General features: G+C 42.4%; 1 protein-coding gene across 7 annotated transcripts in view; it reads right to left on the bottom strand.

Annotated features, from left to right (window-relative positions):
* Positions 1-18,748, bottom strand: part of prkg1b (protein kinase cGMP-dependent 1b) — a 155,870-nt gene that overhangs the window by 4,016 nt on the left and 133,106 nt on the right. For 3 of the 7 annotated variants that reach the window (XM_023993140.2, XM_023993138.2, XM_023993142.2), the window contains 3 exons: positions 12,907-12,981; positions 2,979-3,093; positions 1,238-1,377 (listed from right to left, as the gene is read on the bottom strand). In XM_023993140.2, the coding sequence (XP_023848908.1) occupies positions 1,238-1,377; positions 2,979-3,093; positions 12,907-12,981 (330 nt within the window). Of the gene's footprint in view, positions 1-1,237; positions 1,378-2,978; positions 3,094-3,241; positions 4,025-12,906; positions 12,982-18,748 lie in introns of those variants that run through there. The other 4 variants (XM_023993141.2, XM_023993139.2, XM_023993144.2 and 1 more) reach the window with 3 other exon arrangements.

The raw sequence follows: 18,748 nt of genomic DNA, 5'->3' as shown, positions 1-18,748 counted from the left end.
TTTTACAGTTGCACCATTGAGAGCTTGAATGGCTGCATCACCGCTTGGTATGGCAACTACAGAGGCGCTACAGAGGGTAACGCGTACGGCCCAGTGCATCACTGGGGGCAAGCTCCCTGCCATCCAAGACCTCTATACCAGGTGGTGTCAGAGAAAGGTCCTACAAACACAAATTGTCAAAGACTCCAGCCACCCAAGTCATAGACTGTTCTCTCTGCTTCTGCATGGCCAGTGGTACCGGAGCGCCAAGTCTGGGACCAGAAGGCTCCTGGACAGTTATACCCCAAAGCCATAAGACTGCTGAAGAAAGTTAATGAAATGGTTACCCAGACTATTTACATTGGTGCAAATTTTTTGCACTGACATTTTATGCACACTCACACACACACACACACACATTATTATCTATCCTGATTGCCTAGTCACTTTTACACCTACTTACAGTACACGTACATACTGTATTACCTCAACTACCTCATACCCCTGCACATTGACTCGGTACCGGTAATCCTTGTATGTAGCCTTGTTATCATAATGTTTTTGTGTTACTATTGCCTTTAGTTTTTCTTATTTGCAAATTTGTATACATTTTTCATACTTTTTAAATCTGTATTGTTGGGAAAGGGCATGTGATTAAGCATTTCACAGTAAAGTCTACACCTGTTTTATTCAGCACGTGACAGCACGTTTTAGGTTATTGTCCTGCTGAAAGGTAAATTTGTCTCCCAGGGTCTTGTGGAAAGCAGACTGAAACAAGTTATCCTCTAGGATTTTGTCTGTGCTTAGCTTTATACGGTTTTATTTTTATCCCCCAAAAACTTGAGTCCCTGCTGATGACAAGCATACKTACAACATCATGCAGTCACCACCATGCGAAAACCTCCCCTGATCTTTGTGGTTGAATCTGTCTTTGAAATACACTCCTTGATTGAGGAACTGTATGTGTGGGGTACAGAGATTATGTTGTCATTCAAAAATCATGTTAAACACTATAATTGCACACACAGTGAGTGCATGCAACTTATTATGTGACTTGTTACCCAAATCTATTCTCCTGAACATTATTTAGAAAAAATAAATATCCAAAAACATCATGCCACTTTGACATTATGTATTGTGTGTAGGCAAGTGACACAAAATCTCAATTTAATCTATTTTTAAGTCAGGCTGTAACACAAGCAAYTGTGGACAAAGTCAATGGGTGTGAATACTTTCTGAAGGCACTGTATGTAGCTACCTGACAATGAAGTCTGAGTGGGCCTCCTGCATGATCTGCTTCTCGGAGCGGATGTGCTCCTGTTGCCGAGTGTCCACGATGTGCCTCTTCTTCAGGATCTTCATCGCAAAAGTTTTGATCTCATCGCTTTTTAGCTGCACCTGCAGGACACAGACGACGCAAGATATACAGCATCTCAAGGTCAACGACCACTAAAAGCGAAGTTGTAAACATGTCCTGGCTGTGCAGATCAAGTCTTAGTTGAGCCATTTTTAACACTTGTTCTGGGACCCAGTAATAGCAGATGAGTCATGGGTCTATTCGTAACTCCGGAGGACCTGAAAATAGTATGACTGGGAGCAGACATTCTTCACATTGCCTATCTCAGGAAGCACCTACATTCCCAGGGTCATTTAATCCCCGGGATGTCTAGCAATGGATTGCACTACAGTGAACACGATGACTGGAGGCAGGCGAAAGGCCACTTGTTTTTACTGAGGATGCCGCAGTGCCGAAAATAGGACAGGGCAGGGGATTCCTCTTTAGGCCAAGCTGCTGGGCTTTTCCTTTGCCGCAACTCTGAGACCCCACTGGTCCGCATTGCTCCATTCTAGCACTCACTTGATCAACCCTCACTTGCTCTGTCTATCTGTTTACATGCTTTCGAGTCTTTTATGTGTCAGTTTAAGTGTATATTCATTTTTATTGACAAAATTCAAATTGTGCATTGCAATATACAGATAGCTGCCAAAATAAAGGAAACACTTGAGTAAATGAGGGATACAAATTATATTGAAAGCAGGTGCTTCCACACAGATGTGGTTCCTGAGTTAATTAAGCAATTAACATCCCATCATGCTTAGGGTCATGTATAAAAATGGCCAGTTGCCCATTATTTTGGATACTATGGCTAGAAGAAGATATCTCAGTGACTTTGTAGAGGGGGTTCAAATGAGCATAAGGGGGTGTTCTGGCAGCTCATGGTGGCACAGTGCTTTATGTTGGCGTTTCCTTTATTTTGGCAGTTACCTGTACAATGAGTCAAAAGTTTTTTCTATATTCATTCAAAATATAAATCATGAGTGTGTTTTGTGTGTAATTATAAATCAATCAATGTTACAACTAGACATAGTTGAAGTCTGGGCCAAGATTTGGTGTAGTTAATCTCACAATTCTATTAGGCCTGTACTACAAGCAGACTGAAGTTGGAAAGTTTCAGAGAACTCCTATGCTATGTAACACTGTGGGTCACATGGCAGGGCTCCATTACCTCTTCTGCCCTCATAGTGGAAAGTTACTTCAAATAGCCCAAAGACATTCTTGCTACCTGACCTGAGACTGCTCCGTTACAGGACAAGAAGACCACGGATCCTTCCTGTCCTAGATCTCCCAATTCAGTTCAAGATCTCTTTGCGCTTTATTCCCTGCCAATGGTTTATAATGAAATAGGACGTGTCTCAAGAACTGTCTGGAAATGTAGAGCTCCAAAAAGAAGCTATTCGATGATTCAACGATGTCTGCATCTAATTACCTTCCATAGAAAATGAAATCACTCGACTACAGTAATCGTGTTCACTCTTGAGGACCTCCTAGCAATTTTACCACCATGGAAAAACTGACATTATCATCCATGGGCAACCTTGACTATTCAGTCTACCCAGTTGATACAGTATGCCAAGACATTGGGATTGGGAGTGAAACAGTGTACAAAGAGACAAAGACGTTATAAAACATATAGTACATACAGACAAACAGTACATACTTTATTTAAACATCCTACCAGCTCCACACGTCCGAAGCCTCCGACCCCCAACGTGTCAATTATGTTGAAGTCCAACAGCTTCAGGTTGCAGAAGAAGGCATTTTCTGCTTCATATCTACATTTTTTGAAGTGGAAAAAGGGAAACTTCTTAGAAGTCTGGATGGAGTAGGAGGTGATAAGTAATGACAATGGCGGGGAGGGAGCCGGGAGACTGTTCTGGCGCTCCCTCTCTTTCCGCACTGGGATAGGTAAGATCAACTCACGCATCTTGTCCACACCTTGGTCTGACCAAGTAGTGAAAAGCAATCAATCAATTGGAGCCCTCTGATAATAGTCAATAATATGGTCAATAGAACGGAAGTATATGCCTTGCGGGACACAGTTATTGATCTGTTGCTTCACCAACACTTTCTACACAGCATCTGTAAGAGTTCTTTCTCGAAAGTGGAGTTAAGGCGCCATTTCCAGTTCACATTTCGAGGATTCGAATATAGCGTTATCTGGGTGTGGAAGATTGGTGAATTAGCCAGATCTTCAYATTTTGTCCGCATGTAATCGCAGTCCAAATACGCTTTCTCAGAGTCCTCTGCGTGTGTTGAGTTCAGAGTCCAGCAATTACAACCCTCAAGGTAGAAATCCTGACTTTGAAGAAACCACCCAGAGTATTGCAAACAAAGCATAGAAAATAAACAGGCATAAACTTCTGGTAGAGGTAACCTACTAAAAGTTCAATCCAAGGAAGATCAATCCAACACTGAAACAACTCTGCAGACAGTCAATGAATTAACTTTACAGTACGTCCACTTAGACCACAAGGTAGGGAGAGACTAAAGCCTTGAATCCAGACTGCAGGACAGCGACTAAGGTGGGTGTCCGTGTCAAAACAAAAAGCCAAGTGTACTCGGCTCCAAGTACCAGTGACTACAAATACTGCCTGGCTGATCCCACTGGTATTAATAGCATTTGGACATTGCTTGAGGTTCACCCAGTTAGCATAGCTCTCACACCCCTACGCCATACTGCCAAACTGAGACTCCATCATCTGCAAGGCCTTACACCTCACTTATAAACTTGGAATGCAGATCACACCTCCATATTAAAGAACCATTATAGACAGGATTTGGTCCCTCACTGAGCTGAAGTGGAGAGTGTCATTTTACTGATTCCCTGATCAGTTTGAACCAACTTTGTTGTTAAKTACAGTCATGAAGGATGGTCTTCAATTCAGCTAATTGGTGAATGAGTGAATATAATAATCCTGTATGGAAAATCTGACAGATAAGCAGGCCTGAAAATATCCTGTGAACCAGGCTATCAGGTTGTTTCCCAGACATCTGAGCTACTGTGTGATCCCCCAGAATCTGTGTTGGGACATGTAACTGAGTGTCTGCATCATCTGTCCCATATGCTGAGAATTATCGCCCATCTTCAATGTGAGTTTGAGGTGAACAAAACAGGAAGCACCCATGTCATTTTAGTAGTATGAACTCACAGCACACCCTCTTTATCACACTTTTTACCCCACTGCATCACACTATGCTGGTGGGACGTGAGTCCCCAAAGACAGGGAGAGGGGAGTTGCTACTAGCCACGTCTGTTACAAACTGCATGTTATCCAAGGATATAGGTGTCACCTTAATGCTTTCTGGCAGTGCGTAGAAACGGACACCAGCCAATCAGAGAGGACCATTATGGGGTGCTGTCAAGGAGCAAAGAACCGCATCGAGTAAGCCTTGACTGAGGCCAAAGTCACATTACCAAACGCACATCAGCTGATCGCTCATCGGACTTAAGTCTGGTGACCCACCGTTGAAGCCCTACGTATTATGACGAACCATAGGTTCAGGGTTTATAGGTCTACTCTCAACTGAGACTGTGTAGGCGGGTATAAAGACTTTACTAAACGCCACACAATAATTATAAACTTTTACAAGACCAAAGATCTAGTCAATGTCTATATAAATGCTCAACTCATGTAAATGGTATTTTTACAGTTCTAATGTGTCATATTCGTAATTGTTGAGTGTATAGCCTAGTGTATTTGTTTTCTGTTTCTATAGTAACGGCTTAAACACACATCTCCCCCATCCCCTCATTTGTGGCCCCCTGACTTGTCGTGGAGTCCATTTCACCAATCAACTCTCTCGAGGCCTTAAGAGGAAAAAGTTTACGGATGGGGTGTCACATGATGTAATTGGTGAGCTGCTGACAGAAGCTATGCTGAATGATGCCTCCAGTAGACCAGACTGTCAGAGGCCTCAGCGGTGTGGTGATTTTCCACTAGGTCGTTCTTCAATCCCATTCGTTTGTCCTAGGATAGCCCATGACTCTGAGAAGCAGTTGGGACGTTTAGGTTAACAGTGACCTTCTCATGAAGCAGGACTGTGAATGTAAAAATCAGATCGAGTTCCAGACACTTAAACCATATGTATTTTGTTTCACAGCCCATATGAGGCATTAGTAGCCTACTGACTTAAGTCCAGTGACTTTCTTATGTAAGTGTACAAGCCTATACACAACGCCATATAGCCTACAATGAAAAGTACTAGAAAATATGTGTATTTAAACCACAACATTGCACCGTATGGATAATGGATACTATTGCTACACAATGTCCTGTTATGAGACACACTTATATAAAAAATTGGGGTTGAAAAAAAAACCTTACTATCCAATCGAATTTCTCTCGGCTACGCCCCAGGCCCCTCAAAATACCAGAGCTGCTGCTGAAAAGCGTGCTCACGACAAAACAGTCACATTCCTCCATTCTGACATGACTACTTCCAATATCTGCACTATTGCTGCCGTGGCAGCTGTCAAAATATCTGCTAAGTCCCAACCTGGGGCTGAATGAGGCCGCTCACCTCAGGGGTCAATGCACAACTAAGACCGACCTATAGGGGTTTGACCCCCCCACCTGTTTCACAATACAGCCACCACAGGAGCAGAGATGACCAAAAATTATCCCGATAGAAGTGGGCTACCAGGTGTTAATGCACAATGCAGCAATTTGACACGATTATGTCCCCTTGACCTGAAGAACTGACAACTCAAGCCTAGGTCAGTTCAACTTGGTGTTATCCTTGTCTCATTGTGTTTCATTCATTTAGGCTACCTTGCATCTTATATTTTAAGAAGGCACATGTTCATTAATCGTGTATCCTTTGATGTTGTGAACTTCTGATGATCTTCAACTATTTGACTCGAACCATGTACTCGTAATTGTACCTTCAATTTAATTTGCCCTATTTTCTATTAAACTAATATTAAAGCTGCACTATGCAGAAATCGCTCCGCCATTCCCTGTTTGCTAAAGTTCTAATCGTTTTAATTTCAGTTTATGTGACAAAACAAAGCACGAATAGTCTAGACTAGAGAATCATTGTAACATCTAAACCACTGTGAAATATATTTTCCTTACCAAAAAATATTGTATTTTCAGCTGTTTGAAGCTGGTGTACAAAACTGAAAGTCAAAGACGCAAATACGGAACTTAAGAACGGGAAGCATAGGAATAGCTCACATAGCAGATCTACCGCTTCTTAGACTTGCTTTCAAATGAGAATGACAGATCTATAGCTCATATTTCTATGTGAATTTGGTTGGGTCACCAAAAAGTTACATATTGCAGCTTTGCCACCATTAAATGACTACTCTACAGCTAATACAGCTCCATATCTGTGCAGTTCTGTTGTGATCGTGTAGCCGTAAATGTCATGGCCTTGGGATGCTTCTGGTTCCTGATTCCATTCTCAGAGCTAAGCACGAGGTCTAACAGTCAAACATAAATGCTTTACTACAGCGCTGACCTGCCATCAATCTCATCTTTGTTCCCTGCCAGTCATATGGCAGTAATGGCAACTGGTAATCTGTGGGAGAGCTCGCTTCACATAACTCATGTCCACAAGAACAGGGATAACATTCAAGTACGGTTGTCTTTTAGGTTGAACACGGTCAATGTAGGAGTAACTAAAACATAACATCTCGGACAAATAATGCATTGCACATTTTTTGTCTAATTGTTTTGCAATATAAATTCTGTTGATCCTCCAAAATGGGCCAAATGCTAACTTTTATGCAAAAGTCTGAGCTACACATAATATTCAGCCTAAGGAGAGGCCACATGACTCCACTATATCCATATAAAGTAGCCTATTCCTTATTTGGAAGTGCAGCATTTACAATATATGGTTTCCTGTCATTGTTCCAAAGCATAATTAACCTTGTGAATGCACTGGTAATATTCTTGAGCTGTCAAAGAGACACTGCCTAGGCTAGAACTAAAGGTCAAACACAAAAATAAACTCCTCTTGCCTAAGTGTCTCTCAATATAGTATTTCAGCAGTCAACAGGTCACAAACCCATTTGATTTACCAATAACATTACAGATAATGTCAATGAGTTGATCAGGTATTAGAAATGATACTTTTTGAAGACAATTGTACCACTCTCTTAAAGAATGTGATTATAAAATAAGAAAACACAATGAAAAGTTTAATCTCCACAACAAAACAGGGAGACTGAAAGGAGTTTAAGAACTCTCTATCCTTGAGAAGTCAATCACACACAAGTAGAAACCACAAGGTCAAAGCTTCTGGCCTGGCTGCCCTGCACTCTTAAGACTGTGTCACACGAAGCAATTTGGACAAAATTTCTGTTACAAATGCAAATTGAAAATGACATCATCTCACGCAAATTTCCTGATACATGAAGCAATTCAAACACAATTGAAATTGCATGCAACATCCAATCCTGTCATACATCACATCATGTTTTTATAAATAATTAGTTTATCAAACCGGTTGGTAATTGTAACAGCATTGATATAGACAAAATACAGGATGTACAATTTATATAGCTAGCCAAAACGTTGCCTATTTGCCTTTCTTTCTTTTCAAGCTAGCTGGCTAGCGTTAGTTTCCCATGCTAGCAACGAGATAAGCCAGCTAGCTAGTGTAGTTCATGTTGGACAATTTCAGTTGAAACTGTACAGGGAAAGGTTTGGGTTCACTTATAAAATGCAATTTATTGACTGGCAGACCATGTACATAAACCATGACTAGCCATGACGTCTAGAATTTTTGATACATTTCCCATGTCTCGTCTGTCGCAGTTTTTATCAGCACTGACAGCTGTGTTGACATGACAACAGAATGATATGACGAGTCATGTCAACTTTTCTGCTCATTGATTGGACATTGCATTCAGTCAGTTGCAGGAAATAGGATAGATTTGTATCTCTTGCGGTCCAATACAACTCGGTTGCAGGCAATTATGTTAGGGTGACACGCGGAGCAACCCAGATGCAACTTTGTTTCAAGCAACATCAATTGCATCCAGATTGCTTTGTGTGACATCGGATTTAGAAAAAAGGGTTCCAAAAGGGTTCTTCGGCTGTCCCCATAGGATAACCCTTTTTGGTTCCATGTATAACTCTTTTGGGGTCCATGTAAAACCAAAAAGGGTTCTTCAGATGGTTCTCCTACAGGGATAGCCAAACCTTTAAGGTTCTAGATGGAACCTTTTTTTCTAAGAGTGTGTTGCCACATATAGAGGCTGTTTATACCCCCTACTACCCCTCTACCACCGACTGTCCACAGAAAAAAACATGTGTTTACAGGGACCTAGCGGAAACAGCTGCCCAGGAGTTCTCCCACCCTCTAACGTTTAGAAACATAGGCCCTGTTTCGCCAAGGTAGGCAGAAAAAGAAGAAAGGAGTCCAGGGAGAAGGCACAGTAGCCTACAGCCAGGGAACATAGGGAACCCTAGGGGCACGGAGGAGGCAGGTAGTGGGGCAGGGGATACTAGCCTGAACCCATGTCCTACAGCCATCCCAGTCCCCCTTGTGGTGCAACCTTTGGTGTGAGAGACCCTTGGGGTGTAAGATACTGTACAGTTTCAGCCTCTGGGCACATTGTGTCCCCATGGTGGGGGATGCAGTCTTCCCTTTGCATAGAGTAAGCCCTTCTGGCTAAGGTCCGAGTCCGAGAGAGAGAAGGCCAGGGACATAGAGCCAGCTGTAGGATTAGGATCCTGATCTGCAGGCTGACTGATGGGATTGCTGGAGCTGAAGTAGTAGCGAGTGTATTACTCTACAAGGAACATCTGTCAACTAGCAGCTTGACATCAGTTTGTTGACATATTAATGTTGATACTGTAGATGTCAATGTTACCAAGACAACATAATACATCATTGAGAACTGCGCTTATTTAACATGGGAAGCGCTTGCTACCACGACTGCAAACTCCAGACCCCAAAACGAGGAAATTAAAGATTTCCTCTCCTGTTGTTTCCTTCAGATAAGGCTTTATTTTAGACGTTTTTGTGTGCTCCTCATAAATCAGACAACCTAAAATAGATTTTGTTTTCCCAGAAACAACACAAAGCCCATTTTAACAACTAGGCCTACGGGTCTCTTAGTAACTAATGAACGTCAGTAGACCCCATGGACACAAATAGAGTCTGGTCTCTATCCTTGAAAAGTCAATCATACACAAGTGGAAACCGCAAGGTCAACGCACACACCTTATTGTGAGTTCTGTATATTTCATTGACCCAACCGAACCGTGAATTACGTGCTCTCTATACTCCAGCCCATTGATATGCAAGAGGACTGATGAAGGCATGAGAGGCCTGTCTGTCTCTATAGTGAATACATTATGCATCAAGATGCACACAACAGTAAAAGTGACTGTTGTTACTATACCATGACAACAACAGTTGCTAGTGATAAGAGGAATCACAAAAGGATATTGAGGGGTAAGCACATTGATATATCTCCTTAGTTACTAGTCTATGGCCTGTTTCATTGTCAATGAAAATATATCTCAATTTAAGAGTTGTCCATGTGTGACTGTGAACAGGCTTAGACATCAATGAAGCATTTCCTGTAATAAGGATCACTAACCATTAGAGGGAGCACTTGCAACATTTTCAAATGACAGTAGAAAGGCAATACAGAGAGTGCTTTAGCCTACAATACAAATGAATTGTACATTCATAATGAATCCTGTTGCTATGTTATGCAGAAGATGGCAGAGGAATAAGGCATGTGATACAATACACTAGGATCTACAGGACACCCACATAACAGATTTAGCCAAATTAAATATGCTGTCTGACACACACACACACACACACAGGCCACACACAGGGCATCACACATACAGATGTCGAATCTTAATTTGACCCCTTTCGTCACAGTAGAAAAATAATCCTGCAGAGGAGGATTTAAATATCAGATTTTTTTTATTTTTAGAATCGCCACCAGGGGGCAGCTGGAAGCGGTGTTAGGGTACAATGCACACAGTACCTAACCTCAGCAAAAAAAGAAACAAGACCCTGTCTCAAAGATAATTCGAGAAAAAAAACATAACTTCACAGATCTTCATTGCAAAGGGTTTAAACACTGTTTCCCATGCTTGTTCAACTAACCATAAACCAATGAACATGCACCTGAGGAATGGTCGTTAAGACACTAACAGCTATTAAGGTCACAGCTAGGACACTAAAGAGGCATTTCTACTGACTCTGAAAAACACAGAAAGAGAGATGGCCAGGGTCCCCTTATGCATGAACGTGCCTTAGGCATGCTGCAAGGAGGCATGAGGACTGCAGATGTGGCCAGGGCAATAAATTGCAATGTCCGTACTGTGCAACGCCTAAGACAGCGCTACAGGGAGACAGGATGGACAGCTGATCGTCCTCGCAGTGGTAGACCACGTGTAACAACACCTGCACAGGATCGGTACATCCGAACATCACACCTGCGGGYCAGGTACAGGATGGCAACAACAACTGCCCGAGTTACACCAGGAACGCACAATCCCTCCATCAGCGCTCAGACTGTCTGCAATATGCTGAGAGAGGCTGGACTGAGGGCTTGTAGGCCTGTTGTAATAAGCCAGGTCCTCACCAGACATCACCGGCAGCAACGTCGCCTATGGGCACAAACCCATCATCGCTGGACCAGACAGGACTTGCAAAAAGTGTTCTTCACTGACGAGTCACGGTTTTGTCTCACCAGGGGTGATTGTCAGATTTGTGTTTATCGTCGAAAGAATGAGCGTTACACCGAGGCCTGTACTATGGAGCGGGATCGATAGGGAGGTGGAGGTCCATCATGGTCTGGGGCGGTGTGTCACAGCATCATCGGACTGAGCTTGTTGTCATTGCAGGCAATCTCAACGCTGTGCGTTACAGGGAAGACATCCTCCCCCCTCATGTGGTACCCTTCCTGCAGGCTCATCCTGACATGACCCTCCAGCATGACAATGCCACCAGCCATACTGCTCGTTCTGTGCGTGATTTCCTCCAAGACAGGAATGTCAGTGTTCTGCCATGGCCAGCGAAGAGCCCGGATCTCAATCTCATTAAGCACGTCTGGGACCTGTTGGATCGGAGGATTAGGGCACTTTTTTGGTTCCTACATGATTCCGTATATGTTATTTCATAGTTTTTCACAGATCGAGTGAAAAAAATGTTTTTCCCACACACATCTCTCCTTCTCACTATCACGCATTTGTTTCGCTTCCCCACCCGTCATTTTTAAAAAGACCCGACGGGGCTCATTGCCTTCTTGAATTATGCAGAACTGGGCAGCGTGGGGGTCATGTAATTGATTCTGTTGCAAAGGGGAGAAATTGTGCTTTACAATGGTATTGACATTACAGTTGATCTGGAAGTATTACGTTTTTGGGGCGCTAAAATAATGTCAATTGTACAGACCAAGGCGATGTACAAAAGTGAGTGAGTTTACGTTAATGTTAGCTTGCTGGCTCGTTAGCTAACGTTACGTGACGTGCGTACAACACCCGTTGAATATGGCCGGTGTCAGTAAATGTCTGCAAAAAAGCGTAATGAAATTGTTGCCAGCAGAGCTGGTTAGGCTGTTTTCATGTTATCCAGAGGTAAACAAATCATCGGCCAGAGCGTCAAGTGTGCGCTCCAAGAGTGAAACGAGATGGGTGGGGTTAAAGCTTAAGAGGGTGTGAACGAAAAAGCGTAATGGGTGTAAACAAATAAGAGCTCTTCACTAGATACCAAATCATTCAAAGGCCATTTTCTCAAAAGTGAGTTTGTAAGTAGATCAACTTTCAAAGCAGAATTACTTTCCCATTGTTCCTCAAATGCAGTGTATGATATACCATTTTGTAGCTCTGAGTCTCTACCTTTTTCCAATGTAAAAAACACAATTAAAAATGTTGTTACATTAGACCGAAACCAGGTGGTGAGTCACATATGTGCTGGTACAAATATCGGTTTTCAAGATCCGTATGTATATTTTCTAATTAAATATGTAAGCTGAACTAAAACTGAATTACTATTATCAGATGGATTCTTCACATTCCTCATATTCCCACCAATCAGCAAATCAAGAAAGCATTCTAAACCCCAGAGCTCATTAATTGTAGTGGGGACTAGGGTAGGATTCAATATGTAACAAAGCCATTGGGTTGGATAAAGTTTCTCTTTCCTGAAAGCCGGTGCAGCTGAGATCAAATGAGCAGATCAAATGAGACACTAATTAATTTTATGCATAGACTAGAACCTCATCAAGCAGAATATATCCACAACAATCAAGAAAATAAAAAAAACATGAAAAACAGGTTTCGCAATGGCTAGTGGTGTTCAGCGTTAATGAGGGGTGTAGTGTGTGTGGAGGAAAGCAGGGGTAGTTTGGTACTACTGTAATGAGGTGTGTTTGAAACATTTGTGTGTGTGTGTGTGCATTCATGTACTTGGAGAGTGGTGTAAGGAGTGTTTAGAGCAATTGAGGTGTGTGCACGCGTGCGTGCATGTGTGTGCACGACTATGTGTGTGATGCATGCATCAATGCAAAGGAGTGATATAGTTCATAACAAAATTCAGGTATGAATTTGAGTTGTACAGTACTTTATAAAGAGTGTAAAGAGTGAGATACTTACTTGGCTTTGGCCCCTGCATCTTCATAACCTTTGTTTGAGACATCCTCCAGGCCCCCAATCAAGTGTTTAAATGAGCTGAGAGAGATCACAGAGTAACACTAAATCATTAACTTGCTCAACACCTTGAACACCAGGTCACATATGCTGTTATTGTCACAGATCCCCATTGAGTTCAGTATTAGTAATGCACGGGACATAGGAGGGCAGCGAATCACCTAAAACATCTGTCACAAAAATTTGTCTAGGAAAAGTGCCGTGAGTAGAGTGCGTTGACATTAACATGATGATGTTGAGACAATGTTTAAGAATCAGTGAACATCATTCATCTTTGTGCTGTGAGACCAGTGCAAATCAAGAGCATTATGTTAGGGTGGCTTCCATTTCGGTTTCAAATGAATCACACCATATGTTCAGTTGAAAATGTAAAAGAAAAACTACTGAGAAGATACTGTTCTTGAATGGTGCTGCCCCTCCCCATCAACTAAAGTGTTGATTATAACCCATCTGAGAAAAGACTCACTCTACAGACTAGATTGTTATTATTATGAGACTATGCATAGAGTCTAAGATGGCGCTGCAATGGATAGCAGCCGTCTTACGGACTCCCGACCAATTCTGCTATTTTATGTCATTTTTACCGCTGATCTTAACTTTTTTTGTACATAATGTCTCTGCCATAATTTCCTATGACCGAAAATAGCGTCTGGACATCAGAAAACTAACTTCGATATGGACGTCATTTTGTACTTCAACAAGTCGGCAGCTCTGGACTTTCTGCATACTCTGGGCCGGGCCCTAATCCCCTGGACACGGAAGAGGAAGCGGCAGCGAAAGAGATGCAGGCGAACCAGCATCCTGACCAGAGTACATTAGCGAGCAAATGGACTGCCATTTCCCTCTGCTCTATTGGCGATCCCTTGAGCAAATTGGATGAGCTCCATTTTTAGTCTATCCTATCAATCCAACCCGCCCAAAAAATCCAATGTTTGTCAGTCGTGGCTGAACCAGGACATACATCTTGCTGATATACATCTTTCTGTTTTTTTCTATGCATTGTCAAGACCGGAACGGTAGACTCGGGTAAGACGAAGGGAGGAGGGGCATGTCTCTAATGTTAAGGAACTCTTGAGTTTTTGCTCGCCTGAGTTAGAATACCTCATAAGCTGCAGACCATACTATTTACCAAGACCACATTTCTCGTAGCTGTCTATTTACCACCACAAACCGATGCTGGCACTTATACCTCCCTCAACAAGTTGTATAGGGCCATAAGAAAAGAAGAAAATAAACATTCAGAGGTGGCATTTATTTTTTGTATGAGCATGTCACCTGTGCAACTAGAAGCAACACACACAGAAATGCATAGAAAGCCCTCCCTCGCCCTTTCTTTGGCAAATCAGACCATAACTCTATCCTCCTGCTTCCTGCTTACAAGCAAAAACTCAAACTGGAAGTACCAGCTCAATACGGAAGTGGTCCGATGAAGCGTATGCTAAGCTACAGGACTGTTTCGGTCGCAGACTGGAATATGTTCCGGGACTCATCCAATAACATTGAGGAGTTTACCACATCATTCACTGGCTTCAGTAGCCTTTTCCTGTAGTCAATGACCAAAAGTGCCCTCTTTGGCTTCATGGGTGGAATGTTATTAATATTTTTCATAATTTCATAATTTATAAAGATTTTATATTTTTTACGACTAAAATTTGGTGTTTCTACGTTAAACAGTTTTGTTATATTTCAATSTTCTGTGATGTATATAAAGTCTCTATTGAGATGCAAACTCAAAATGTTATACATTTTAACTCTATATCTGACATGGTACAGGTGTCTTACTTTTTTAAAGCCCATAACCATGTGTGTGAGGTGTATACTTTTGTTTCAAAGTAGATTTGTTAAGACTACCAATTACAGGCAGCATCCGCACAGAGCTAAAGGCTAGAGCTGCCTATTTGAAGGAGTGGGACACGAATCCGGACGCTCATAAGAAATCCCGCTATGACCTCTGACAAGCCATCAAACAGGCAAAGCATCAATACAGGACTAAGATCAAATCCTACTACGCCGGTTCTGATGCTCGATGGATGTGGCAGGGCTTGCAAACTATCACGGATTACAAAGGGAAGCCCAGCCGCGAGCTGCCCAGCCACGAGAGGCTACCAGACAAGCTAAATGCCTTCCACTCTCAATTTGAGGCAAGGAACATTGAACCATGCATGAGAGCACCAGCTGTTCCAGAAAACGGTGTGATTTCGCTCTCTGTAAACAGTTCAACATTCCCAAGGCTGCGGGGCCAGAAGGAATACCAGGACGCGTACTCAGAGCATGCGCTGACCAACTGACAAGTGTCTTCAATTACATTTTCAATCTATCCCTGACATGGTCTGTAATACCAACTTGTTTCAAACAGACCACCAAAGTCCCTGTGCCCAAGATGACAGGTAACCTGCCTAAATGATTATCGCCCCGTAGCACTCACATCTCTAGCCATGAAATGCTTTGAAAGGTTGGTCATGGCTCACATCAATTGCATTATCGGATACCCTTGACCGACTCCAATTTGCTTACCACCCCAACAGATCCACAGATGACACAATCTCTATTGCACTCCACACTACCCTCACCCACCTGGACAAAAGGAATACCTATATAAGAATGCCATTGACTACAGCTCAGCATTCAACACCATAGTCCCCTCCAAGCTCATCACCAAGCTCAGGACCATTGGAACTGAACAGCTCCCTTTGCAACTGGACCTTGGACTTCCTGATGTTCCGCCCCTAGGCGGTGACGGTAGGCAACAACACATCCACCACGCTGACCATCAATAGGGGGGCCCCTCAAGGGTTTGTGCTTAGTCCCCTCCTGTACCCCTGTACACATGAGTAAAAGACAAAAATAATTTGGTTCTAAATATACATAAAAGTAAAAGTATGAATAATAAAAAAAATCCTTATATTAAGCAAAGCAGACGGCACCATTTTATTGTTTTTAAAATGTACAGATAATCAGGGGCACACACTCAAACATCATGTACAAAAGATACATTTGTGTTTAGTGAGTCCACCAGATCAGAGGCAGCAGGGATGACCACGTGTTCTCTTGATAAATCTGTGAATTGGACCATTTTCCTGTCCTGCTAAGCATTCAAAATATAGCGAGTACTTTTGGGTGTCAGGTAAAATGTATGGAGTAAAAAGTGGATTATTTTCTTTCGGAATGTAGTGACATAAAAGTAAAAGCTMTCAAAAATATAAATAGTAAAATAAAGTATAGATACCCCCAGTGTCACGTTCCTGACCTGTTTTCTCTTGTTTTGTATGTCTTTATTGGTCAGGGCGTGAGTGTTGGGTGGGCAGTCTATGTTTTCTATTTCTATGTTGGGTTTTGTGTTCGGCCTGGTATGATTCTCAATTAGAGACAGGTGTGTATCGTTTGTCTCTGATTGAGAGTCATACTAAGGCAGCCAGGGTTTCACTGGTGTTTTGTGGGTGTTTGTTTCCTGTGTTAGCGTTTGGGCCACACAGGACTGTTGCAGGTTAGTCACGTTTGTTGTTTTGTTTATTTGTAGTGTTTGTTGGTTTGCCATTAAAATCATGAATACCTCCTACTCCGCATCTTGGTCCGATCCATGCTCCTCCTCGTCTGAGGAGGAGAACGACATTGACAGCCGTGACACCCAGTAACTACTTAAGTAGTATTTTAAAGCATTTCAACTGAAGTACTTTACACCACTGTAGGTAGGTTAGAGACCTGGCATTGTGGTGCCAGGACAATAACCTGTCCCTCAACATCAACAAGACAAAAGAGCTGATTGTGGATTACAGGAAACGGAGGGGCGAGCACACCCCCATCCACATCGATGGGACTGTAGTGGAACGGGTCGACACCTGACCGCAAAGCATTAGAGAGGGTGGTGAGTATGGCCCAGTACATCATGGGGCCAACCTCCCTGCCATCTAGGAACTCTATACCAGGCAGTGTCTGAGGAAGGCCCAAGACTGTTCTCTCTGCTACCGCACAGCAAGAGGTATCAGTGCACCAAGTCTGGAACCAACAAGACCCTGAACAGCTCCTTCCCCCAAACCATAAGACTGCTAAACAAGCTAATCAAATGGCTAGCCGGACTACCTGCATTTACCCTTTTTTTATTACTYACTCTCTTGCACTGACTCTACTCACACACATACTTAAACTGACACCGCGACACGTAATGTAGCAGTCAAAAGTTTGGATACACCTACTCATTCCAGGGTTTGTTTTTGTTAAACCATTTTTTACATTGAAGAATAATACTGGACACATCAAAACTACGAAATAACARATATGGAATCATGTAGTAACCAAAAAAGTGTTAAACAAATATTTGTATTCTTCAAAGTAGCCACCCTTTGCCTTGATGACAGCTTGGCATACTGTTGGCATTCTCTCAACCAGCTTCATGAGGTAGTCACCTGGAATGCATTTAAATTAACAGGTGTGCCCTCTTAAAAGTGGAATTTCTTTCCTTAATGCGTTTAAGCCAATCAGTTGTGTTGTGACAAGGTAGGGGTGGTATACAGAAGATAGCCCTATTTGGTAAAAGACCAAGTCCATATTATGGCAAGAACAGCTCAAATAAGCAAAGAGAAACAGCAGTCCATCATTACTTTAAGACATGAAGGTCAGTCAATCCATAACATTTCAAGAACTTCAAGAAAGTTTCTTCAAGTCCAGTCGCAAAAACCATCAAGAGCTATGATGAAACTGGCTCTCATGAGGCCCGCCACAGGAAAGGAAGACCCGGAGTTACCTCTGCTGCAGAGGACAAGTTCATTAGAGTTACCAGCCTCAGAAATTGCAGCCCAAATAAATGTTCAAGTGACATACACATCTCAACATCAATTGTTCAGAGGAGACTACGTGAATCAGGCCTTCATGGTCAAATTGCTGCAAAGAAACCACTACTAAAGGACACCAATTAGAACAAGAGACTGAGTTGGGCAAAGAAACACAAGCAATGGACATTAGACTGGTGGAAATCTGTCCTTTGGTCTGATGAGTCCAAGTTTTTGATTTTTGGTAGGTGAACGGATGATCTCTGCATGTGTGGTTCCCACCATGAAGCATGATGGAGGAGGTGTGATGGTGCTTTGCTGGTGACACTCTCTGTGATTTATTTAGAATTCAAGGCACACTTAACTAGCATGGCTACCACATCATTCTGCAGCGATACGCCATCCCATCTGGTTTGCCCTTAGTGGGACTATTATTTGTTTTTCAACAGAACAAAGACCCGAAGCACACCTCCAGGCTGTGTAAGGGCTATTTGACCAAGAAGGAGAGTGATGGAGTGCTGCATCAGATAACCTGGCCTCCACAATCACCCGACCTCAACCAAATTGAGATGGTTTTAGATGAGTTGGACCGCAGAGTGAAGGAAAAGCAGCCAGCAAGTGCTCCGCATACAGTATGTGGGAACTCCTTCAAGACTTTTGGAAAATTATTCTTCATGAAGCTGGTTGAGAGAATGCCAAGAGTGTGCAAAGCTTTCATCAAGGCAACACGTGGCTACTTTGAAGAATCTCAAATATAAAATATATTTGGATTTGTTTAACTCTTTTTTTGGTTACTACATGATTCCATATGTGTTATTTCATAGTTTTGATGTCTTCACTGTTTTTCTGCAATATAGATAGTAAAAATAGTAAAAATAAAGAAAAACTCTTGAATGAGAAGGTGTGTCCAAACATTTGACTGGTATTGTACATACACCCACACACACACATAACATGCGCACACATCCATACAGTATTGACGCCACACACACACACACACACCTTAATTACCTTGAGCTCCTGCA

This window comes from Salvelinus sp. IW2-2015, linkage group LG8, assembly GCF_002910315.2.
Source record: "Salvelinus sp. IW2-2015 linkage group LG8, ASM291031v2, whole genome shotgun sequence".
NCBI lineage: Eukaryota > Metazoa > Chordata > Actinopteri > Salmoniformes > Salmonidae > Salvelinus > Salvelinus sp. IW2-2015.
Note: the sequence above shows the minus strand (reverse complement) of the source record. Positions and strands in the feature narration are given on the sequence as shown.